At 45.0% G+C, this 26,719-nt stretch overlaps 1 protein-coding gene across 3 annotated transcripts in view; it reads left to right on the top strand.

Moving 5' to 3' along the window:
- The window catches only part of LOC138503948 (lamin tail domain-containing protein 2-like), a 510,184-nt gene that overhangs the window by 164,625 nt on the left and 318,840 nt on the right, over window positions 1-26,719 (top strand). For all 3 annotated transcript variants that reach the window (XM_069624071.1, XM_069624070.1, XM_069624069.1), the window contains exons 2-3: window positions 12,235-12,328; window positions 15,935-16,108. In XM_069624071.1, coding sequence (XP_069480172.1) covers window positions 12,235-12,328; window positions 15,935-16,108 — 268 coding nt within the window. The remainder of the gene's footprint in view (window positions 1-12,234; window positions 12,329-15,934; window positions 16,109-26,719) is intronic.

Below are 26,719 nucleotides of genomic sequence, written 5' to 3' on the forward strand. Positions count from 1 at the left end.
GCGTTGGAGACTTCCTATCTGGCCCTATGTCTATAATGGGAGTAGTCTTGACCATCACATCAAACTAAAGGATGCAAAAGTTCATCTGTCAAAATAATAAAGGTGTCTGTATCAAACCTAATCTTGCCCTCACTTAATTCTACAATGATAATGTGTACGGGGTTAGGTCAAAACAAAAGAGTGAGTCAAATAATATCAGGATGGCAATGGAGTTAAATAACACTCCCTTTCCCTTGTAATAAAAGTTAATTAGGAGCTTGGGTGGCTAGTTCACACAGTTCAATGAGGCACAGTTATTCCAGGCTTCCTTTGCCTGGCTCAGGATTTACAGTTTGTCAGCATACAGTTAGCTCAGGCTTCCCTCGCCTGCTTTGGTATCAATTTCTCAAAACACAGTTTTCTCAGGCTTCCCTTGCCTGATTCGGCATCAACGAAAAATAGTTAACAATGGGGTTCCCTTCCCCAATAGTTCAATACTGGTTTCACATTGGGGTTCCCTACCCGACAGTTCAACAATCCTTCAATGGTTTACTTCACAGAGGCAAACACACAGTATTGGCTAGCCCTGTGCGGGACCACTCTGCTAGTGAGGCTTTCACACAATCATTCCCTTGGCACCTCTTTACTTCATAGTACAGTAACAGAGACATTCGCAAACACACAGTATCTTGCTCCGCCCTGTGTGGGACCACTCTGTTACTAAGGCTGTCTATATAGTTCATGCTCCTTGTATTATATTTCACTTGGTCGTGCCCCCGGCACTGTCTTTCACAATCTTTACTTCGTTGTGCCCTCAGCACTGCTTTTCACAATCTTCACTTCGTGGGTCCCAGAGCCTCTTCTTAATTGTCATTACTGGTCCCAGACCCTCTTCTTAATTCTCATTACGGTTCCAGAGCCGCTTCTTAATTCCACAAATATAACAGTTCTCATTTCACATTCACTCGTGCTTTGAGCCCTTTGTAATTCACTATCTCAAAAGGTCTCTCTGAAGTCATGTAAACGTGCACGCGGCCTTGCTGTCACACTCTTTCAAAAAATGGGCAATTGAAGCTTTCATGTTCATTGCGTCTCTCGCAATACGCTTGTCCTCGCTTTGCAACATGGTATTTCAGTTGTGCCTTGCGCCTTTCACAAACTGGGGTCCGTTTTGCTTGGAACTCACCAGCTGTGTTTCTCTTCATCGCTTGATGCGTGTCGATGTCAGGGTCTTCTCTGCTGCCCCTCTGACACTCCCGGGCCATCTCGCACACCCGGGGGAACTAGCACCTGTAGCAGGCTTTCTCTTTGGAGTTTGTTTCCTCAAGCATCCCCCTTCTGGCTCCTTGGAGACACGGCTCCATAGCCACAATTTCTGCAGCCTTTCCACCTCTCAGGCCCTCAGCCTCTGGGCGCTTCATTCTCCGCAGACGGATTTTGTGGTCACTAGGTGACCCAGTTCGCCTGCCTGCTCGACCTCCAACTTGTATGCCTTCTCGGGCTCCAACTCGCTCACTGTGTGACTCTATGCTCCACCTCTTATACTCTGGGTAGCCGTCAATGTGTTTCAGGTGTGGTTGATTATGACTGAGCGCCTGACTCTGCCTGGCCTCATTACCGGGACAGGGCCATTGCATATTACTAGGAGTACTCTTCCTAATAACAGTCTTCCTCTTCCTAGTCTCAGTAGTTGGGCTGACACAGAATGGAGGGGAATTATGGGAGTTGTAGTATCCCATAAAGGTAGAGGGAATAGGCAGGAAATCATTGTCAGGAAATGGGGGGATACCATGTATCGCCTTCCGGTGTTTCTTCCCCACTCACCAAGGATCCCCTTCCCAGTTGATCCTCCCTCGCTTGTCCACCCCAGGGTTGGTATCCAACAGTGATGGCCCTTCCCTGGCCACCTGAATAAGGGATCCCCAGGACTTGAGTAGTGGAACACCCTCAGGTGTTTCATAGAAGCAAGATGCCTCCCCTAAACATCTCCCAGGGAACAGAGGTAGATATCCAGAGGACCCTACAGCAGCTCCAGAACTGGTACCCAGCCAGCACACAGCGTGCCCTGCTAGGCTCTGCAGCAAGATTCCTAGGTGGGAAGTGCCGGAGAGTCTCTAAATCAAACCAAGGACAAGACAGCTGCTTGCAACACTCTCCTCAGCTTTAGGCCGTCTGCCTTAAAGTACGACACAAGCCCAGTGAAGAAGCTGGGAGGAGTGCATCGACCAGCGTCAGCCTTCAAGGACATTTCCGAACCAGTCGATCCCCGAAGCTGCAACCAACTGCACCGCTGATTGTTGTTACACTGCAGACGCTAGAGCCATCTGAGACACCTCGTCCAGTATTTCAGAACCGCAGACCAGCACTGAGACAAAACCTCTTTACCCCACGCCACTGTGTAAGCCAGCCTGCAACTGTCCATCCAGCTTCGCTCGCCGAACTGCCTTGTGTCTGATACCCGCAGCTGTGCCCCACCTTGAACTCTGTCACAGAAGCTGCAAAGCGCCCTAAAACTGACTCGACCCTGTCGAGCAGCAAAAACTCCTACAGTACAAGGTACATTGTGGTTCTGTCCCCCTGGTCTGTCTCCAAAAGCCCCTAATGACATTTTATGACCCAATGCTCCCTTTGTGTTGAAACCAAGTATCCTTCAACTATTGTGATTCATTACTATACCAACTACCCTCCTGTCAGTATCCAGAGTGCATCCCTTTTCCTTCTTTGAAACTATCTGTCCTCTGCATTCCAAGACAGGGTGGGTTGTATTTTGTAGTGTGCTAGAACTGTCTGTTGTGATAATAATAAAGTAGATATTTCTATACAACTTTGACTGTACAATACCTTTTATCATTGGGTAATAATTGTATTTTCACTTTGTTGCAACTAACCAACGATCCACAACCTTTCGGAGATAAACCTGCTGTTCTGTCCATGTTACCAAAATTGGACAAGGAGGTTTATAATTTGCTTGTGTTTCCAATCTGTGCGGATCCCTTCTGGTGTACTGGAGGTGTGGGGCTGATTGATGGTTTAGAAACTGATATTCATCCCACTGCTGCCCCGGAAGTTGATTCATCATACACAAACAGCAGTAGTTCGCATTGGGGAAGGCAGCGAAGACAAGTGTTGAATTCCATTTGCGAGCATTTGGACCAGTAGGACGAATGTTTGCAGGTTTGAATGAAAACTATTGCTGTCTCTGCAGCGAACCAGTGGAACAGCGAGCAATGGGGCAATGGGAACTTGGATGTTGGAAAAAACCTCTAAAAGGTTTGGTACGACGATCAGCACCAGCAAACCTGGCAAAATCGAGGAGAAATCAAATTGAACTTGGCAGGTCAATCCAAACCTTCTGTCAGCTGGGCTGCGCAACTGAATATGATGAAGAATTCAAGGACCCCAGGGTTCTAAGGGAATATCAAAGAGCTTGCAATCTGTAGCTTCTGGTGGCGTTATCTAGAGCAAGACTGTGGCGTGCAGTGGCAGCGAAGAGAGAGCAGTAAAGAGAGTTAGCAGACAGTGAACTGGAGGGGAGGCGAGGCAAATGAGTACAAGCAGGGGGAAAAGGAGGAAGGAGAGATGAGGAGCAAGAAAAAGGAGGAAGAAAGAGTTAGTCACAGGAGAAAGAAGAGGCAGGCATGGGAGGAAGAACGGAGAATGTCAATAATAATGGGGTGGGAATAGAACGAATGGGAGGACTGGAGGAGGATGAAAGGGACCAGGCATATATATAGGTATCTAAATGAAATGTACAAAGTCGAAAAGAACAAGGCTCGTTTCAGCGAAGCGGAAAACTTTGCATACCGGAAAAATCGACTGCCTGCTTCCCTCTACCCGCCACCCTTTCCCCAAACACTGCGCACTTACCTTGTTTGCTTTTTCCGTAGCCCTCTCCCTGCAGGTCATCTCCCTGCGATGTCAGCTCCTTCCCCCAATTAGGGGTCGGAACTTCAGTCGCAGGGTCCATTTTGTTTTTATTTTTTGTCCCCGCTTTCCATGTAATGCCTGACTATACAGTGCTTATGTAGACTGACACTGCAGTAATTGTGGCACATACTGTACAGGCCGCCAGAAGCCTGGGGCAACTTCGTCAGACTGGGTAATGTAGCTCACAAAACCTAGGACCCTTCGAGCCCTGACAGATGGAAGGGACCACCTGGAAGACCAAGATCTTGATCAGACAATGATGGAGGGACCACTTAGCCAAGCCAAGAAAGAAGTATAGGGGGCCCTTGAAAATGAGTGACTTTCACTTGACCGCCAGGAGTCAGAGCCAATGGATATATAGCGACCAAATGATGGACCTTGGTCCATACACAACCTGGAATTGCTGATCTTGTGTTTTTGGTTGGTTCCATCCTTTTATAATCAATCCCAACCTTGCCCTAAATTTGATTGTCGAATAAATTCATTTGAACCCCAAAATGAGAACCTCGATTTGTCAGGTGACCCCTTGACCATGGCAGAAAGCCCTATCTATGAAGCATGTCATCAGACCATGCACAATGGGAGCAGAGGATATGAGTACTGTGTCTGGATTATGGAAGTAGGCCACGCCCCAGACACAGTGCTCACACAGCATACCCTCAAGAATATGACCCATCAGCAGTACCCACAAGCCATTTCTGATGTTGTGTGTGATGTCCTGTGAAGTAATGAGCAGTGTCTGATGGGAGTGTTGTGGTTTCATCTTTCATGATAATTGAATTCCAATGGTTTTTAGGTTTTGCTTTGAAACTATAAAGTCCCTTTAACTGATTTTATTTTTATGAGAATGTGTAGGAGCATAATTTATTTAATCACCAAAACAGAGCAACATCACTGATCTGGACAGAGATTTTTATCAGATTTATTTTACAATAACATACTTTAGCCATGCCAGCAACCAACCTGCAGTCCCTACAAGGCATGGACTGTGGGTATGCCCGCAGGGTACAGCCCCGGCAATGCCCCATGCACACTGGCCCATGTGGCAGAGCCATAACTAGCGCCACTATGCCCAGAGAATGGCCTCTGATGATATGTATGCATGTTGACCCTATCTGCAGTGCCCCGTGGGTTTAGCCATGCTACAGGAAAAGTGACCCAACTTTCAAAATCTGCTGGACATGCCACAAGCATAGTGGCCTTGCCAGCCAACATCTCGTCAAAGTCTATCCAGCGGTAATTGCCCTACAGTTCGTCAAAAATTCCCTTTGGAATTATAAAATGAGCTTTTTTGGCGGGGATTCCTCATGGGGGATACTATGTGCCCTGCGAAATTCAGAAACTCGGACCAGTGGTTGTAAAGACATGATGGCTGCCAGACTGAACATGTTCAGCCTGGCAGCCATCAACCATGGCCCTGGATGGCATATGTATGTAGAGTTGTAAAATGGTTGGACATCCAACGTCAATATATCAATATTACTTTTAGTCAACAATTTTTGTTTTCACCAAAGTTAATTAAATGGTCCCTGTTACCTTGGCGCTGGATTAGGTGGTTGCTTGATGGTATGTTAATACCTTAGCTCGGGTCTCCAATAATACAAGACACCGTGGTAGGCTTGAGCTTGGTCGATTTTAATGGTTTGCTGATTTAGTTATGATACTTTGCCAAGGATTGGCAGACATGGTTGTGCACATCAGGATATACACATTATGCTGTTTGCATGTCTAGAGTGACAACACGTGTTTAGACCTACAGTCTTTCTCAAGGCTGCGCAATGTGTGTAGTGGTGAGGGTTTTTCAAGTATCAAGTGGAAGTACAAAGGTATACGTGAATCAATAATTGGTATTAATACAAGTTAGATTTTGGTGGCTACCAGTTAATTTTTAAGAGAAACAAGGTTTTGCATTGTTTTTAACACATGGTATAATAGTATTCAGTTAGACATATAGGTATGACACAATGTCTGGTGAGCCGTGAGTGGAGCGTGAAATGTGAGCCGTGTAAGTGACATGGTCAAGGAACCAACAACCAATGTTACGAGTATAAAACAATGCATCATATAACAGTGGATGTCAAGAAATTGCACACAAGGAGGAGAGAAGAAAGAGTATGGCCAGTATAGCTGTTTACGGTAGAGCAGGGGCCTGATAGGTCCAAGGTGCAGGTGGCAGGTTTGTCTGGTGCAGCAGGTTTGCCTGGTGCAGCAGAGCAGATGTGGTCCAAACCTGCCACTCGCACCTTGGACCTATCGGGCCCCTGCTCTACGGTAAGCACCTATACGGATGACCTAACATATGACTGCCAGTAAGACTGCCCCCATACTAACGCATACTCTTTCTTCTCTTGAGCAAAACAACATTCTTCGGGTGTCCTATGGTACTCGATACTCAACTTAACTATAGTACGGTGACCACAGCGCTATAACAAATCCCTATTTGAGGGCTATTTTGTTGGTCCCTCTCAACCAACCATCACCACATTTCTTTAAAAAACTTTGGAGGACCCCTCGAAATTGTCATTTAAAATTCAGAAAAGATTGATCAAGCAGTGGTGGTAACCCAAATATGTGCTTAGAACATTTTTTAATGAATCTTTTACAATATGACATAACATCACATTAGCACATCTCATCAATCATTTTATTGTACACGCAAAATATCAATGTATTTAGAACCAATGAGGCTCACACAGGATTCCATCAGTGGTTGAAGTGGGCGAGAGCGGTTGGGAGCAGTGATCCTCCACTTAAAAAAAAAAAACTTTTACTGTTCCTACACTTTTATTATAACAAGAAAAGCGTTCCGGGATGGTTTACTTTTAAAATAAAAGTGTAGAAAGAAGTTGAAACGTGCACTTCAGTGCACTGCACTGAACATTCCCTTAAGCAGCAGGTGTGTTTGTTTGGGGGTTTGGATTATGCATGGGAGAGGGCGTAGCGGTGCGGTTTGAAGGGGAGCGAGGCAGGCCAGCGGGGAACATAATTCCACTGTTTCTTTTCGTACACTTCGACCACTGGATTCCATTCTAAGTCATACTTCAACAATGGTGGCTGATACATCATCATTGATAAACTTAAGCAGAGCAAATACCAAACATCAACAACAAACTGGAAAAGTAGCGAGTGTGTGCAATTCAGACTACTAACAATAACTGACATTCCAACAAGCTGCTGAGCCAACCTGTGTCCAAAGGGCAGGCGATCCACAAACTGTGTATTCCCTTTACCTACACTGATAGATGTGGATCCCGTTTTTTTGTGTGCTCACAAATGCACTTCAGGGAACTGCAAACGTCAGCTCCCAGGTGTTTCAGTGTATGACCTCCATGATCCCTCATCATTGACTAAGCTGGCCAGGACTCATGGGAGTTGTACTAAAAAACATTTGGATAGCCAAAGGTATCAGGCCTCGGCAAGAGATATGTATCCCTAAAAATGATTTTACATTTTTCTTTTTTTGTAAAGGTTTGAATCCTCTGGCACCAGAGAGGGCCCACGCATGCAGTGATGCCATCTGGTTGGCTTACATTTAATTGGGCCACATTACGAGTTGGCCGGTACACAGTGAAAGTGGCAGTAATAACGTTTACTGGCACTTCTACCGGACCGGCCAACTACAACTTTGCCGGTAGGGGTTAAGGATTTACCTTCAGCCAAGAGCTGGAGGTAAATCTAACCCCTACCGGCAAAACACTACCTGTATTACCGGCATGGTAATAACGCTGCTCAGCGGCGGTGCTAGGGGGGCATGAGGGGGCTATAGCCCTGGGTCTTTTGGTTGTAGCCCCGGATAGAAGCTCTGGGGTTACAACCAAAAGGCTAGCTAGCACCGAGTCCCGATAGTCCCAACATTAGCTTAGCTGCAGATCTTTTACAAACCTAGCAACACCCCTGCCGCTGCTGGTAATGGCGGCAAAACCCCCTCATTCAGTCCTACGGGACTCAAAATACCAACAGACAAGTGCTGGTAACAGTACTGCTGGAATACCAGCAAACTTGTAACGAGGCCCATGTGTCATGGTAATTACACATTATAATTGGGTTTTTTTTAAATACGCTTAATACCGAAGAGGTTTCTAAGTGCAGACCCAGGATTCAAACCTGTGTTGCTCTGTGTCATCTTGCTTCCAAGACGAGCGGGTTTCCACTGAGCTATACTGCCCGTACCCCAATGGTAGCATTGAATACTTGAGTACCGGGGTCGGAGCAGCCTCTTCTGCTTCAGTTGCCATTGCCATTTGTCATAATGCCATGTGGCTGATATGCCCAATGTCTGCGGGGCCAGACAAAGTGAGAATCAAAGTTTTTCACAGTCCCTGTTTTACGTTATTGGACATGCATTCCAAATGTTTTGTATTTGTGAATGTATGAATAATTGAAACGCGTGCCTTGCACTGTAAGATTGTGAAGGATTTGTGTATTCTGATGACAGACCTCAGAAGACTTGTCTGGAGGCCCAGGATGTGTCTGCAAACCCAATGCAATCTTTAAGGCGTTTGGCCTCTGGCAATTAGGCCAGGTCAAACTTTGTAGAAAGTGTTCTCCTCTTCCTTCCCTCTCCCCCTCCCATGCTAAGCTTTCCACCTGCCGTTGCGTCTGGGGCCTCTTCCTTTCAGAGTCATACAGGGACCGGACCACCCCCCTACCACTCCTTCCCAGCATCCTTTGCCAGCACTTGTCCTCAGGCACCCTTTCCCTGTAGAAAAAGTAACTCCAATGGCTGCAGGTAGAGAGAGGAAGGTTGGGGTAAAGGTAGGGGAGAGGAGATGCTAGACAGAGGGTTTAGCAAGAGGAACTCGTTCTGAGAATCTTTAGGGTGTATCCATATGAGACAGCACACCAAACTTTACACCAGATTTCTCACTAGGTTAATGCGCCTGCTGCAACAATCTGTGTAAAACCTGATGGTCTCTGGTTTGAACTCAGCCTTTCATCGTTATCAACATGATAAAAAGAAGTACTATTGATATTGGTAACAATGAGATTTCATTGCAAATGTGCAGAGGCAATCAAATGTCAGTCATGCCTGAATTTGCTTTCTATCCTTTCAGGGTTGCAAAATGAGTAGCATTGGGCTGTATCTTACTACAATATTGGGAGTTCATGGCAGTGGTATAACCCTGAAAAGCCTGAAGGGATGGGGCAGAATCAGTCACGGGATAAGTGTGCAAGATACATTTGGCCTCATTCTGAGTCAGCCAGTCCGGTAAAAAAGTGTTGGTGTTCATGGCTACTAGCACCTTACCGGACCATCCAACTTTGGGTTTGCCGGTGGGGCACCTGGGTTACCTCCAGCGAGCTGAAGGTGAGCCAGGCGCCTTGCTGGCAAAAAATGCCCTCATTACCAGCGCAATGACGGCAAATCCCCTCATGGAGTCCTATAGCAATGCTGCCGAACTGGGTGCTGCAAACGGTATCTACATTTGCCAGTATACTGGCAGCTCTACCGCCAGGACACTGGCAACCTCAGAATGAAGCCCATTGTTCCTTACTGATGAACTTGTTTCCATGGGGGCCTCTGTGGTGCTACATTTTACTATTGGGAGAGTCCATGGCTAACAGCCAATACCCTAATAAAGACCAGCCCCGCTCGCCAGAGTCAGAGAGATGTCAAGGAGGCATGGCACAGCCATTAACACCTCAGACTGCTTACGAGGTAGGCAGCTAGCGTAGCACTCTTTGAAGTTCCTGGCAGCCCAATACCTGGGAAAACTAACTGTAACAGATCCCCACAGAAAGCGTTTTAAGGGATTTATGTTTATCAGCCGAAAATCAAGAGTAAATTTACCTTTACACATGAAGCACACTATAAGGAAACCGCTAGTCATTAAAATAATGCTTTGCTTACTTTCAACACCGAGGAAAGGAAAAGCTCTGGCCTTGTCAATACACTGTTCACAGTAAGTTCAATCGGCCTCAAACTATCCTTATTGCAACCCAAATCTAAGACAAACATTTTAAGATGCAGAGAATCCTTTTGGATTAACATAATAGACACCTGCCACTCAGGCCTAAATTGTGACACAGAGATGAGTCACTATCTGTGATATAAATACTTTTTCTTTTCCTTTTTCTTCATCAAATTTGACTAATGTATCAGCTGCAAAGCGCAATTTTTTCCTGCCTCACGCATCAGTAATTCAACAGCGTCTTCTGAAGTTATGATTTACTGTGTACCAAATGGAATTTAGCACAATTCTTTGGTAGAACAAACCTATAATTATCACTAATGATACAGCGTGCAAGCAGGGTCCAATATCATGAGACCTTAAGGAATAGCGTTACAAATTATGCAAAGACTTTTTGATTTTTTTACAATTGGTAATCCACCAATTGTATTAATGGTGTAAATTGGGTTTTTATTTGATTTGTTATCACAAAAATACAAGCAGGCGATAAAGGTAGCATATCTGTAGTTCTGCGAGGACACAAGCTAATTAGCCCAAGTAAGATGGCTGCGTTGTGTTCCCAGCGGCGCCATGATGCAATCGCGCAAACGTAACGCGATTGCGTCATCACGCGCTACAAAAAGCGCCCATTTTTGTTTCACCACGGTAAACACGCCGCAAGGAAACTCACACTAGGGGAAACCCTCTTCATTAAACCAGTAAGCCTGCACGAATTAGCTTTAAAAACTGGTTATTTTTTGCACCTTCAAAATGCATTTAAAGTGCTTGACACAAAATTGGTAAAACAGAGATACTTGAATTACGGGTATCACATAATTTAGAGAAAGGTCTGAAGAAGTTTGAACACTTTCTCCTTACTGAAATCTTTTGTAGTCCATATTTGATGTATTATACCAACTTGGAAAGCATCATTTAAAGTGAATAACACATTGGGCCTCATTACAAATTTGCCGGTCCGGTAACAACGTACCAGTAAGCTTGCTGGTACCATTGTTACCGGATGGCAAACTACCAGTGCTGCTCGCGGGTGCCTTCCAGCCCGCCAGGTCTGACCTGGCGGGCATACCGGCACCCGCAAGCAGAGCATGTCGGATGCACCGGCACCATTCACGAATGGTGCCGATGCATCCGACTTCCCCATTCCCATTGGGACATTTTGTTCCCACGCCAGCGAATGGGCAATTACCGGGTCAGGCAGGGCCTTAATGACCCGGTAATTGCCCATTCACGGGCGCCAGAAAAATGTGCACATTTGACGGCAACCTGCCCGTTTTACCGGCAAGGCTACCGCCAAACTTGGAATGAGGCCCAATGGATCAACACGTGTGAAAAATCATGTTTTACTTTTAGTAATTGAAATGAACGAAGAATTGTGTTAAATGAAGTTTAAATATATTGAAACTTGGTGCATGTGACATGTACCATGGTCAACTAAAACCAAATAATTTTGTTTTACACCCAGAGCTGTTTTTTCCTCCTGATTAACCACCAAACACAAGGTGGGGAAACACGTGTTCAGGAAGTAAAACGAAGTATATGAGAAATCTACGAAGGAACATTTTCATGCAGATTACATAATACATCTTTGCATTGGCGCATATTACGGATTCCATCTTTTCATCACAAATCTAACACATTAATTAATTAAAGTAGCAGGTGGATCGTTGGCCAGGGTTGACCTAATTCACCGAGGTGGCTTCTGGGCCACGTCTGAGTATCTGGATCTCTGAGGCTGAGCTTAAGTGTGTGTATTCAGTCATGGGCAGGGTTCTGCACAGTCAGGCTCATGTTTCCGCAGGCAGACCCGTCTCCATGTAAAGGGTCTGGAGCCTGCGCAGGCAATCCCTTTTCTACTAAAACTGACCTGGCTTCTCACCTGCATGAAAACATTCTCAGGCCTTCATACGTGGGCCATATTCCATGCAAGTGGGTCTGTGTCCACATTAGCGGAGCACAGACTCAGGTCTGCACTGTGAAGATAGACCGTGGCTGATTGGCCTCAGCAAAATGAGGTCCACTGAAGAGGAACAAGGGCCATGGAGGTTACCCAAGGTCAATAAATTTATGCAAAGGCAAGCCATTGTTTGTTGTAGGTGAACCTGGATTTGGGAGACGTTCCAATTAAACTGAAAGGGCAATCTCGTAGTATGGTCATATAAAACTAACAACATCCCGTAAACCTTGCTCAATCAACAACAAAGCTGCTTAGCAGACATGTTGTACTTGATTCTTCTTAAAAACATAATAAATTCACAGAAAACCCTTCTTGAAAGGTCTGTTAAGGTACACATCTTAAAGGTTTGCTTCCTTAACTCTCGAACGCACTGAGCATTGCCATACCTGTAGCATCACAAAGGATGTCACAAATGAAGTATTTGGCACATGTCCTAAGTTCATTTTATTTTTGCTTCTTCAGGTATAACACAGAGGCAGATCAGCAAAGTCTTCTTCAGAAGCAGATGGAGCAGCTTGGTCTTCAGCAGCAAACTCTGCAGGCCCTCCACACAAAGGTAAGCCAATACGCCAACCTCTGGTTATAGACCGAAGGCATTTATACCTATCTGAAACTTAAGGGTAAGCCAATACACCAACTTCTGGCCATAGACAGAAGGCATTAATACCTATCTGAAAGTTAGGGTTAGCCAATACACCAACATCTGGCCATAGACAGAAGGCATTAATACCTAACTGAAACTTAGGGTCAGCCAATACACCAACCTCTGGCCATAGACAGAAAGCAATCATAGCTATCTGAAACTTAGGGTTAGCCAATACACCAACCTCTGGCCATAGACAGAAGGCATTAATACCTATCTGAAACTTAGGGTTAGCCAATACACCAACCTCTGGCCATAGACAGAAGGCATTAATACCTAACTGAAACTTAGGGTCAGCCAATACACCAACCTCTGGCCATAGACAGAAAGCAATCATAGCTATCTGAAACTTAGGGTTAGCCAATACACCAACCTCTGGCCATAGACAGAAGGCATTAATACCTATCTGAAACTTAGGGTTAGCCAATACACCAATCTCTGGCCATAGACAGAAAGCATTCATAGCTATCTGAAACTTAAGGGTGAGCCAATACACCAACCTCTGGCCATAGACAGAAAGCATTCATAGCTATCTGAAATTAAGGGTTAGCCAATACACCAACCTCTGGCCATAGACAGAAGGCATTCATAGCTACCTGCAACTTAATGGTTAGCCAATATGCACACCTCTGGCCATAGACAGAAAGCATTCATAGCTATCTGAAAGTTAAGGGTTAGCCAATAGGCACACCTGTGGCCATAGACAGAAAGCATTCATAGCTATCCGAAATGTAAGGGTTAGCCAATACACCAACCTGTGGCTCTCGGCAGAAGACATTCTTAGCTATCTGAAACGTAATGGTAGGCCAATACGCCAACCTCTGAGCACAGATAGAAGACATTCTTAGCTATCTGAAATGTAAGGGTTTGTCAATACACCAACCTGTGACTGTAGACAGAAGACGTTCTTAGCTATCTAAAACTTAAGGGTTATCCAATATGCCAGCCTCTGACCATAGGCAGAAGGCATTCTCAGCTATCTGAAAGTTAAGGGTTAGCCAATACGCACACATCTGGCCATAGACAGAAGACATTCATAGCTATCTGCAATTTAAGGGTTAGGCAATACACCAACCTCTGGCCATAGACAAAAGACATTCGTATCTATCTAAAAGTTAATTGTTAGCAAATATGCCAAACTCTGAATTAACCTTATAGAACAACCTATAGGTTTGTCTCTAAGGCTGCCGTAAGTGGGGCACAGAAGATGATTCTAGTCTATTCCATGTATGACTTCTTTTTGCTAGCTCCGCCACTTCGTCATTCAGGCCTTAAAGGTAGGAGTAGGTGTTATGCCAACAGGTTTGTCTGCTTCCAAAAATGTGTGTCTCCACCAACACCAGTAACTTGTCATTTCTAAGGCAGAAATGGATTCCTCCTAAAGACGGTAAATACCCTTTCCCCCTCCGATAAAGAGCGGAGTAGCATACACTTAGAACATAACAAAAGGTTTAATATTTTTCCATTATTACCTAATGGTTTTGCTTCATTCACCTCTGACACTGACCTGGCATGGCAACAAACCAGGATTCCCCCCCTATGACAGAACCTACAGGACTTACACATCCACACCAGGCCAGGACAGGGAGGAGATGGGGAGGGTGTATAGGTATCTGATCCCAGTGCCGAGACCACTCACTTCACCGAACCTACCTTCCAATACCACAGCATTCCTGCTGATGAGAGATAGGAAGGGGCTTTATGCACCGACCCACCTGCCTTGCATGGCAGCACAGATCTGTAGACCCACAGACGGTCAACCATCACCCGCACAGAGGATGGAAGGTCAGAGATGGAGAGGTTTAATAGACGCGCAACCTCCAGCCAGAACTACTCACCTCAACCATCACAAAGACACCTGCCGAGACCCCACCACACTTTATTACATTGGGGATCGCATGAGATGGTCATCAGAGCCACATGGCCAAGTAAATGGCAAAGGACATGTTATTAATCTCACCCAACATGGCCGCACACTGCTCCTCCTGTCAAATGTTGCCATCGCCTATCCAATAATCACTCAGAGCTGTCTCTCTCCAAAAGAAACGTTGCTAAGTGCTCACATGCATAACTGTGAATCAAACTTCCATTCTCTGACAGAGAGACACATGTCACCATAATAGTGCTATATTTTATTATATTAAACAAGTCTTCAGGGACTGTTACTTTGGTAAAATGCATATATAATGTATTATTATATAACTATTAATACTATGAAGCTATATGAGGATCTTCTGTGACACATTTTCACTGAGAACTTTCACATCCAGCAGTCAGGGTGCCCACCATGGCCCATTGCTCAAGTGGGCAACAAAAGCCAAAGTGCAAGCTTTTGGAGAGCCATATGGTGGTTACCAGCTCCCTCAAAATCGAGAATAAGTACTTATGCCAAACCCCGGTATGATATGATATTTATAACGCGCCTAATACCCAGAGGTTTCTAAGCACGGACCTGGGGATCGAACCTGTATTGCTCTGTGTCGTCTTTCTTCCAAGGCGAGCATCTAGCCCCTGAGCTATCCTCCTTAGACCCTGGTGGAAGTGACCCAGGTCAAACCTCTGTAAAACCAAGGATGGAGAAAAGCTAAAGAGCAACAAAAGACTAGACAGCTATTAAGATACTTCCTTTGACAAAGAAATGTTTCCAATAGCCTGGCCTCTTGGATCGTAAATGGATTTTTTCTTTAGCTAATTCCTCAATAGATGCTTCAATGAGTCGTTGTAGTTCATATATTTTTAAACATGCATATCAATGTTTTATTTTCCTACACCTTTACACATATTTATCTATGTTTTCAAATTCGCCAGTAGGAATTATTTCACAAAAATAGGCTTTCTTTTGACCTTATTGTCTGAAAAGTTATTTAGCAGTGAATTTTGTTAAATAATCTTCTTCATCCAAGCTTTTAATATGAGCCCAACATTCCTTGTAGCAAGCTGGTGTTGGTTTGGCGTGTAGGCCTGACTTTGCATGTAGGCTTTCCAAGATGCCTGGTTCACAAACAGGGTGCTACAAAGGACCTTGGGCTTCCATTCAAGTTTGAATGGATTATTTAACAAGCTTCGTTGCTAAATACTTTTTTTAGACAACAAAGTCAAAATAAATCAAATGTGTACAATACAAATACTCCTGAAGAAGCTGCAGATATAGCAGTGAAACATGTGTCAACGTGTACAAATAAAAATCTGGGAACTCCAACACTCATTGACAAATCTATTGAAGAATGAGCTAATAAAATTACTCTTACGATCACGGAGACTGTCCAATGGCAAACCTTTATTTCTAGAAGAAATCCTCAACATGGGAGCCACTGCAGAGGGGCTCAGAAAGGGGGCAAGCAGCCAGTCCCCTAAACAAAAATCCCTAACATCAGCATAAGTGGCATGCTAAAAGTCTGCAAATCTGTACTTGAGCTATTGGGATATGGATTTGCTGTGAACATGTATTAATGAATAGACTGCAGCTTTCGTAGCCAGTGCTTCAAGTCCTGTCCATCCTGACATTTCCTCTTTCCACAGGAATTGCAGATGCTGAGGGAGAGAGTCACCAAATCTGAACGGCTGCTTCTTCTACTGAGCGAGGAAGTTGAACGCTTGGATAGCCCGGGCCGCGACCATGCTGTCCCCAAAAGCATGAATAGCCCCAGAAGCGATGGCGTTCTCCCGGGCCCCACTTATACAGAGAAACTGAAGGTATGAGTGTGGCACGGCCGAAGATAGTTCTGCGCACAGGTTGTAGGAGAGGGGAAGACATGGGCATAATGGTTGAGCTGCTGACTTCGGAACCCGGAGGCTGAAGTGTGGATCTCTGTGTTCTGCCTTTCACCAAAACACTGTGTGAACCTAGGAAAATCAATTTATCTCCCATGTGCTTCAGACTGCAAATACATATAATTTGATGTGAATACGCAACATACCAACTACAGAGTCTTCTGTTTAGTACTGCTCCAATATCATACCTCTCCCCAGTCATAGCCTCATCTGGATGCCACACACTACACTACACCATACCATGGTTGGAATCCTCCTGCTCCAATAAAATGTGGTCTGCAAGGAAGTTCCTGGAGCTCTGTCCCTGCTGTTACAAATACCTAAAAATAAAAAAAAAAGATGGAAGGGAAAGATAAGGCCCAGGGGTAACAGTGGCTGACCCAGTCTAACACTGTTTGTCCAAGTGGGGAAGCCTAGATTACAATGTCGGTGCAATGGTTTCAGAGCCCACAATGCAACTATTAGACCACACCTCCTTCCCACCGTGGGGAAGTTAACAGAGATGACTGGTTTGTGACGGGTCCTTTCTAAGCCCTTCTGGCATTTCAGAGACACCAGTAGGTTCTGAGTTCACCTCCACATTACCTAAAGGCATGTCTACCTTGTTGGTGAAATACAAGGACTTAATATTCTGCAAGAGGTAGAGAGAAATACATTGCACAGATGGTCCCCGGGCTGGAAATATACCGAGATCTCAGAACTGGAAGTAGACTGTGATCCACCAAACTGGGAATGCTACACTGTAAACTAGGAAAGCAGTGAGGTGGGATCAAAGTGTATGTTTAATGGGATTGTGCCAACTGTTAGTATAGAGGGAATCTGCATGTTGGGGGAGACTAGGATTATCAAACTGGGAATATAGTGGGCTGGACGAAGAGACTATACTGAGATTGTCAAAGAAACTGGGAATATGCTAGCATTGTGCACATTGGAATTGGCATACTGGTGGTATACTGGCTTTGCCAATCTGGACGTTTGGTGGCATTGTGAAGACTGGAAATATACTGAGATGTTAACAACACAACTAGAATTGCGCAACAGCACCCTGAGAAACCTGATTTGTAAATCAGCAAGTATACTGAGACTGCGAACTAGAAATCTACTGAGACAGGGTGCAAATCGTCATGTGGGATGAGAGGCTTCCCAAGAATCATTAACAAGAAGAAGAAGAACCCAAGACTGTGCAAATTGAATATACAACCATTGTGCAAACTGGAGAATACATCAGTTGGTAAATTAGTCTATAATCGGGTTATCAAACTGAGAGCTTACTGGAATTGTGAAATTCCCAATATGCTTGGCTCATGCAAACTTAGTAAACACGGGGGTCAAAGTGGGAATATGCTGGCAACATGCAAATGTGAAATGCACTAGAATTCTATAAAAGCAAGCATAGTGGGATTTTGCAAACTGGGTGTATGCTCAGACTGTCAAACTGGGACTATACTGGGATTGTCAATCACAAAATTCCCTGGGATTCGGCTGACTGGAAATGTGCAGTTAAAATGTTGTTATTATCCGGCACTCTGTTTTCTGGAACGTTCTATATGAGAGTTAATCAGAAAAATAATGGCAATGCCAACCAGGAAAGTGCACTTTGTTTCTCTCCCTTTAGAATTTGTCCTCAGCCTCGCGTGCCTTCCACGAGGTAGGATTTCTCAGGGGTTTAACATCAACCTCTTTGTTCCTTGTCCACTTTTCCAGTATCTCAGAGGCTTCCACCTGCCTCATCTGAGGGTCGTTCATTCTTTTAGAGAGGCTTTCAGTCCAGAGAGACTCTGGTCAGCCTATTGCCTTTGGCCAGTACACAGTTCACGATGACTTCCGCCAGCATCTAGTGTTTGCAAATGTGGCCCTTCAGATGTTTCACTCAGTCTTTTATGTTTGTCAGGTGAGGCGCTTCACAGAGACTTCAACAAGCCTCTCTCCTTTGTCCAGTACACAGTTCACAGAGGCTTCACTCAGCCTCTAAGATTTGTCAGCACCATGCACCACAGAAAGTTGCCTAACCTCTCGTCTTTGTCAATCATACAGTTCAAAGAGACTTCATCCAGCCCCTTGTCTTTGTCAAGGCGGTGCCACCAAGCCTCTCGCCTTTGTCCAGTACACCATTCACAGGGACTTCACTCAGCCTCTTAGATTTGTCAGGAGGGCCGATTAACAGACAGACACCCTTATCAAGTATGCAGTTCACAGAGACTAGTGTCATCCCCTTGGCTCTGCCAGGACAGCAATTCACAGTGATCCTACCCATCCACTTGCCTTAGTAAAGCACCCAGCTCATAGATTTCAGTCATCCTCCTGGCTTTGCCATGGCAACTTTTCAAAGAGAAGTCACCAGGTTGAACTGGAGACTTCCAGCCCTGTAAAATGGGTAGCAATATTCTTAAGATGGATGGGGATGCAGATTTTAATCAAACATCAATAATTCAGACAACACAAATAGCTTGGCAAAGGTTTGTCTGCAAGTAACTAAAACAGGGAGCACAGCGAACATCAGCAATCGCTCGATATTCAACTCTCAATCATTTCATTAAAAAGCTGGGTTCTTAAACCCAAAATTGGTCATAGCTGACGTGTTGACCTGCGTCATTACCAACATCACCCTACGTGGCAAACTTCTAAAACCTATTGGGATGCAAGATTGGTTCTAAGTGAATAACTAAGCATAGGTGTTATATCGGTATAGAGTACCGAAGAGAAATAATTGGTTACTCAACTTCAGGTGGGGCAACTAAGCCCTCCCTTCAAAATGCCCACTACGAACGTCACTAAATGTACGACGTCCCATTGGCTATACAAACTATAGGACCCCCAACTACGTGGTCCTCTAAAATTGGTTGGCTAATAACCCCCGTCAGTACTTTTCCACCTACGTAAGCAGCACTCAGACTGAACAACCAGGTGCGGGTGAGCTTGTCTCGATACCAGCTTCCCACCAATTAAAAGTACACTCCATCATCACCTCAATGGTTCAGTGTCAATAAGTGTTTGAAGTTGGCCTTGAGTCTGTACTATTTTCTTAGATTAGGAGCATGGGTACTATCTGGCTTCCGCGCGTAGGTGTGATCTCCTCATGCGTCCAACTTTCTTCCATCACGTGACTGGACACCACGATTTGAGCCTTTCTGTGTATTTGATTTTATTCTCCACTGGTCCTCTGACGTCTTTTGTTTTCACTTGACCTTCTTGAACAGGAGCTTCTGTTCTTTCATGTTAATTGTATCTAATGTCAGCCAATTCTAGTTCTGATAAGACCTTGGCTCTTTGGCTCATCCAACTCCTTAGCCGAAATATATTCTGTTTAATTCTTTTGCTTTTGTAACTGCGACACTGTATTGAGGCCTTCCTCGTTGCTCAAGACTGCTATATATGTAGTGCAAACATTCATTCTTTATTCAATCCATATGTATCTATGGGGTATATATGTATATGTTGGCGCTTGCCGCAATCTATTCACTATAAGCATTTGGCTAGCTTAATGATTGCTTTGCTGCTTGCATGTAATTGCATCTGTACACATTCAAACTTAATAAGCATCTTCATCATGCTTATGGCATAGGTCTTCTTTATCTTGATCCCAAGATGTCACTTATCCTTGGTATTCTTTGTTCTTCATAAAGTGTCTGCCTCTCTGGTCTGGTTATCTTCTATATGGGGTCGATTCAGTTTCGTATGATGTCGCCATTCATCCTGGTCATTCAGTTTCTTTGTTTCATCAAGAATCGCATTCAAATGGCCATCATATTGTCTTGAATGTATGTATGGTTTCCGCAATGGGTACTTTACTTCCCATATTCTCTTAGGTATAGGTATTCTTATGGGTACTGCACAGAGTCGTTGCTCTTCTTCTTGCTTTCTTATTGATGTAGTATACGTCACATACTTTGGTTCATACTTCTCAGGTAATGTAGGCGGGGTAGGTGGACTAGGGATACTTGGCTCCTCCTCTACAAGGTGCTCTGTGTTTGCCAGGTACATAACCAATCTTCCAAGTTCCCCACGGTTTCAGCCTTTTCTCGTCAATGGCGCATTCTCCAGAGGCTTTCATCTGGGAAAGTAGGCTTCCACCTTTCCTGGTTCCTGACAGTCTGCACTTTCTGACACAAATATATTTAATTTTACAGCTGTTGCCCCAAATGGGTAACACGCTCTGACAGGTAATTTTTATAGGGATTCCTTCTCGCCAGGATTGGCCCATGAGTGTTGCGACAATGCCTCCTTTCCCATGATCCTTGGTGGCCAGACCCTTGTCACATGATGTGGGGAACTAAGCCCATAAAGGCTTCTGCCTCTCTGCCACCACCCCCTGAGACTTCCTAGAAGTAAATGTTCCCCAAGCCATGGTCGCCATGGCAACAGCTGTCAGTCACCACCGTGGCAGCATGGAGAAACATATTCTTTAGCATAACATGTGTTGGAATATCCGTCCCACAGTACGTGTGCTGGGGTTGTGGTATTCCTTAGCCTCATGAATGAGGTTGATTTGTCACGTTTATTAACGAGCACCTGTCAGTGCCATCAATAGTAGCATTCTAGATGAAAACATGTCAGATAACCAAGTTTAAAAGTATGGCTAATGCAACAATCTAGGGTATCAGGTAATTATGTCCCCATACATAATGTCCCCATACATAATGTCGCCGGGAAAAGCTATTGGCGACATTATATATGGTGGCATTATATATGGGGATGGGCTGCACCCCTTGTAAAAAATAAAAAAAATCTGAGGATTGCGGGATGTCCCCCACATGTTCAATGTAATAATGTCTCTGCAAAAACTGTGACTTTTTTGTCAGGAGACATTTTTGCGGGGACATTATTACATGGAACCCAATCTAGATGGTATTGTGCCAGGAATTAGAACAGGCGTCTGTGATTCGTTTCTTACCCATATGTTTTGGTCTATTTCCTGGATCTCCGCTATTTGCAAAACAAATATTCTGTTATCCAGAATATCTCTTACTCCCCTCCCCCTTGATTCCAAAAGGATGCCGCAGAACAATGTTTTTGCTGCAGTGGGTTCTGAAAACTCACAGTGTAATGGAATTGAATAGCAGTAACTGTCAGTATAATGTGCTACTGCAAGCTACACATATGATGGGGTTGCCAACCTAGAAGTATACTGGGAAAAACAAACTGGGACTAAGCTATAGTTGGTTAAACTGAGTTTATTCTGCATTTTTCAATCTGAGAGTATGTCTGGGCTGTGCACAGTGGGAATACAGTGAGTTTCTCATATTGGGGAATGCAAAAGGGTTGTGAAAACTGGGATTATGTTGTAGTGGCATAAAGAAAACTGGAAGTATATTGGGACTGGCAAACTGGAAGCGTGCTGTATTTGTCAAACTGGGAGTTTACTTGGATTGGGTAAACTGGCAATACACTGGGACTGCCAACTGGCAGTATGTTGGGATTGCCAAATTAAGAGTTAATGAGTTTGTCAACCAGGAGTATTCAGGGATTTCAAGAGCAGGATTTTATAAACTTTATAGTGAGTTTGTTAAATGGGGAGTACACTAGGTTGTTTAACTGGGGGCATACCGAGTTTGTCAAAGAGGAAATGTATATTGTATAATGTTATCGCCCACCCCCGTATGTACATTTTAAGGATATTGCAAGTCACAGAGGAATTGTGTGACCAAATGGAGGAACAAGGCCAAAGGGCGAGGTCCTTTATAGCAAGGCTTTACAACCTGTGTCTCTTGAGATGTTTTGGACTAAGACTCCCATGATCCCTCGCCATTGACTATTCTGACTAGGTTAATGGGAGTTGTAGTCCACAACTTCTGAAGAGTCAAAGGTTGTAATAAGAGCATTATATTATTTACAGGCTTGCATACAGACATTGCAGGCTGCCATATAATATTTTAGAACTTTAAAACTGTTCATGTCAATCAGGTTTTCGGGAGCTCGTGATTTGGCCTCCGATACTACCCCTCATCAACCTTCTCCAGATATTCCACCTTGTGGTAAAATAACTGGACTCCAGGCGGGATACAGGAAGCAAAGGGTAGAGGAAGAATGTTTCCAATCTCGTGATGCAAAACAAAAACGAAACAACTGATGAATTCTAAGTCAATAAAATAATTCAAATAGAAAAGGCCACAAACAAAACACAGGAATATGCTGGAATGGTGAAACTGAATATAATAGGGCCAGACAGGCTGGTGAGATCCTTAGATTGTGAAAACTGTGTGGGTATTGGGATTGTCTAACTGGGAGAATACTAGGATTTTCATACTGGGAATTTACAGGGATTCTGTTGCGCAAACTGGGATTGTATTAATTGATGAATTAATAAATAGTTATATAAGGGTGCCTCCTAAGGAATGATGAATCTTGGGGTGCCTATCTACCTCCAAACCCAGACACAGCAGAGAGTATTGGGATAATTTAGCCAAGAAACTATAGCAGCCCAGAACTTCTTAATCAAAATGAGGTAGCACAAGAAGGACCACATTATTTGAGCCGAAGGGGACTCCGGGGTTGGGGGGTCGGCAGAAAGGTAAATAGTGATTACTTTGTTCCTGTCGTTAACTAGATACAGTCCACTTCAAAATCTGCGAAAAGGGTTAACCTAGCTTGCATCAAATGCGGACTTCAATGGGCAGCCAATGAAGCCTCTTCCTAAGACCCAAGCGGTGCTTGTGTTTCCATATCCCAATCACTGCTTCTGTGCAAATTGAAGCTGTTTAAATGACAACAGGCACACCCTGCACGGGGGCTATTGTAATGGCCGAACCTGGAATTGGCAAGAGTGCCCATGATCAAAGCTCAGCCAGACTTAGGGCTGCAGCTAGAAATGAACCCCCTTGGGAGTTGCCTCAGCTTGGGCCCTTTGGAGTGAACCAGGGTCGCAACCCACTGAAAGGTGGGCAACCTTGTATTTAACGGCTATTCATGGAAGAAGAAAGAAGGGCAAGGAGACAGCGTCTGGAAGATGTTTCAATAAACTAGGCCCCCATGGAAGATCACCTGCGCTTTCAGCAGGCAAGCTTCATAACAAATGGTCGACTTGGTTTGGCCCACTCTTCACTGAAACATAGATCTGGGTGTCATTGGTGTACGAGTGGCCGCCCAACCCAAATAAAGAACTCTTATGAGAAGGCGGGAGCCGTATGGATGTTGAACTAAATGGAGAGAAAGGGAATCCCTGCAGGGCACTCCCTGAGGCTGACTTTAATTATCTCGGGCAAAGGTGAAGTATAAGAAAATATAAATAAATAAATAAATAAATAAATATGAAGGATGCCGATAAGTCAAGCAGGAACAACAGGCAGATGTTCTCTTGGTCTGTGGTCACCAGATAGCACCAGTGTCAGCAGATGGCTCTCCTCGAGGAATCCTTTCAGTTGTTTTCCCAAGATGCGCTCCATAAACTTTGAGATGATGTCCAGAAGAAGTTTGGAATATCCTATGGTTGTCCACTTAGAAATGTCTGTGTAAGTGAACCTGAGAGTTCACTGGGATTAGTAAATTGTGGCAATACTAAGATTATTAAACTGTGATTTATCAACTACAGTTGTGCTCAGGTTTGTTCCAGAATTGACACTAGCAAAATGTTGTCATTGCACCAAGGCTGCAAACAATCACGTTTGCTCATTCTGCTGCGGATACCACGTGCAATGCAGGTGCAGTGTGTCAATAGCAGGACGAATTGGGTGTTGCTTCAACTCCTTCTTTCCCTTTGGGAAGAGCAGACTATCCGTCCCATCGACCAGTGCCTCAGAGTTAAGAAAGACCGAGACACTGGCAGTTTGGGAAAAATCTCAGAAAACTGCAAGGGAAAAAAAAAACTATTTGCCTATATGCCTATATATATTTAAAAATTAGCAGGAACATGCTTCTGGAAACAGCACAGGCAAAAAAAACAAAAAAGGAATCCCTACACCTCACCCTATTCTAGGCACGGCGATGGGTTAAACCCCATGGAAGATCTGGCATCTCAATACTAGGTTGCGGCTGTGGTCCTGCGACTGTGGTCGCTGTGGCTCAGTGTCATGGGTGTAGGTAATATGCGGGAGGGTCATGACAGGGTTGTTGGCCTGCATCTCCAATGAGCATACAGAGAACAGGCAGCATGGTTTTCTCTATGGGCTGTAACACAATGACCTACTTGGTTCTGTCAGAACACTGGCACAAAGATGTATGGAAGGAAGGACTAATTAGAAGATTTCTACCGTTGTTGCCTATGGTAACTACAGGCCTGTATGGCCCATGCAGTTGCTTCCCCCAATGCAAATACTGACATTGCACCAGTGGGAAACCAAGCCAAAATTAGTCATTTCACCGATGCTACAACCAGCAAACATCCAATCACTGCACCAACACTAAGACTGGTGCTAATGGGGGTCATTGTCCCAGCGGTGCAGCAAATAATGTTTGTGCTCCAGCAGTGAGATCCCAAAGGCAAGTGCTTTCAGAGGACCCACCCAGACCTCACTGCTGTTACTTGCAGGCAGGCTGGGGGGTGGCATAGCCATGGCCCTTCAACGTGCCCCAACCAGCCTGCATGTCATTAGCAGGCCTTTCCTGCGGGCAAAGTCACTAGACCAGCAGCCATGATGCAGTGATATAGCCTAATGGAAGTGATGTGCAAAGCAGGAGTAAGGTAAACTAGCAATCATATACTGACCGGCAGAGTAGTCGACTTGCTGGATATTGGCAATGGTGTGCTAGCTAGGTGTAACGCAAACCGTCACTGATGAGTTTAAGGTTCTATGCCTATGAGCCGTGCACAGAAGTTTGCAACCGCAGTAGCAGCACAAATGGACGCAATTCTACAGGTGCAACCTTCTTGCATGCGGCCCTCTCCCGGTCCATATCAGGTGTCCCTCCGAACTCCCAACCACTACACGGACCCCTGCGCTCGCTCCCGCCCCCATCCCCACTTACCTTATGTGGACTCCAGCTGCCTGCTTCTCTCCTCCTTGGGCACTCTGTGCGCGGCGGCACTGGTAGCCCGGGGCACAGCACAGCATGCTTTTGTGTGTGACATTTTGTGACACAGGCTCCGGCACCGCGGCACAGAGACTGCGTATGGAGTGTAATATGTATTAATCAAAACAACTGTGCCTTACAATGGCATTTGCACTTCGATTTCACAAACAGTTAACCAAAGAAGCAACAATGTTGCATCTCATAAGTCAAGCAAGAACTGTACTTGACTTCACAAACTCTGGGTCAAAGGCCTGCCCTCTACCGCAATAATTTTATGACAGAAATGAGAAACAGAGGTCTGCTCTTCGTGGCAGCCATCTTGAACACACGCACCAGGGTGATTAAACTCGGGGTCGCAGGCTTGCCCCTCATGGCAGCCATGTTCCGCAAAACAAACTACTCTGAACAAAGTTGAGAACAAAGGCCTGACCTCCATCACAGCCAATCCGGGCACACAAAGACGTTTCCTCAGTATGTAAACTTGCAACAGAAATCTGCTGGGTAAGCTAAACTTTTCTGGCAGCTGGCGCCTAATGCTTGGCACCAAGGAGAGACTGTTTCCAAAACAGCCAGGAGTGGAGCGAGGGAAAGGAGGGAAGCGGTTATTAGACACACAGTCTGTTCCCCCAGGGGGGAACAAGGGCTCTCCTGCTCAGGTGCAAAGGTAATCCAGCCAGGGCACCAATTGCGAGGTGGGTGTAATTGTGCAAGCTGTTCCTTGAGCATGCTGGTATAAATAGCTCATTTTGTAATTGTATTTATATATGCTCACGCTCAACAGTCTAGCTGCACTGAGCAGGAGGCAGGCTGGAACCTGCTCTGGCAGGAGACCCCAAGCATGTGTCACATGCCCTACCTGCAGTACGCGCAGGTTTGGCATCTACCAATGTGAGCATTTCCCCACACTTAGAGACCCAACTGGTGCCCCCTGCTCCTCATACAGCCGTGTTCAGACCTTGTGGACGTCTCCAGCCTCTGCCCAGCAGCACAGCAATATTAACTACACTCGTAGCTAGCACTGCCCCTTCAAAATAAGTCCCTCTTAAATGATAATTGTCTATTCTACTTAAAATGTGATTGCATTTCCTTTCTGTCCCGTTGAGATTTTCGCTTAAGGCTGTGAGCTTGGAATCAGGTGATTGACCTCTGCTATATGGAAACGTCGACTCGCTCTTATAAAGCAGAGCTGACTCGCCTCTGGGTCTGGGCTCTTGGTTTAGTCTTAAAGGATAGTTCCGGGACTTTTTTTTTATTGTCCCTACGGTTCGGCCATGTGTTTTTAAGCATAAATCGGTAGATCGTAGAAAACTTTCCTATGGACCTTACCCGACTTTTCGTCCATTAACGCACTCGAAATCAGCCGCCATTTTCTGATAATCCTATCATTTCCCCCCATCGACCTGGCTCACCTGCTTTTGCGGCACTAAATCAAATCCCCCTGAGCCTGACATCAGCAGACGCGTACCGCCCATTTCCCAACGCCAAAGCACGTTTCGTGTCAACAATCGCTGCGCCTCAGCTAATGACGTGTCGCCATGGAAATGGCAGGACGCCTCTTTCCTCAATAAGTATAAACACACCGTTTCACAA

This window comes from Ambystoma mexicanum, chromosome 11 (genome assembly GCF_040938575.1).
Source record: "Ambystoma mexicanum isolate Mex_15411 chromosome 11, UKY_AmexF1_1, whole genome shotgun sequence".
Taxonomy (NCBI): domain Eukaryota; kingdom Metazoa; phylum Chordata; class Amphibia; order Caudata; family Ambystomatidae; genus Ambystoma; species Ambystoma mexicanum.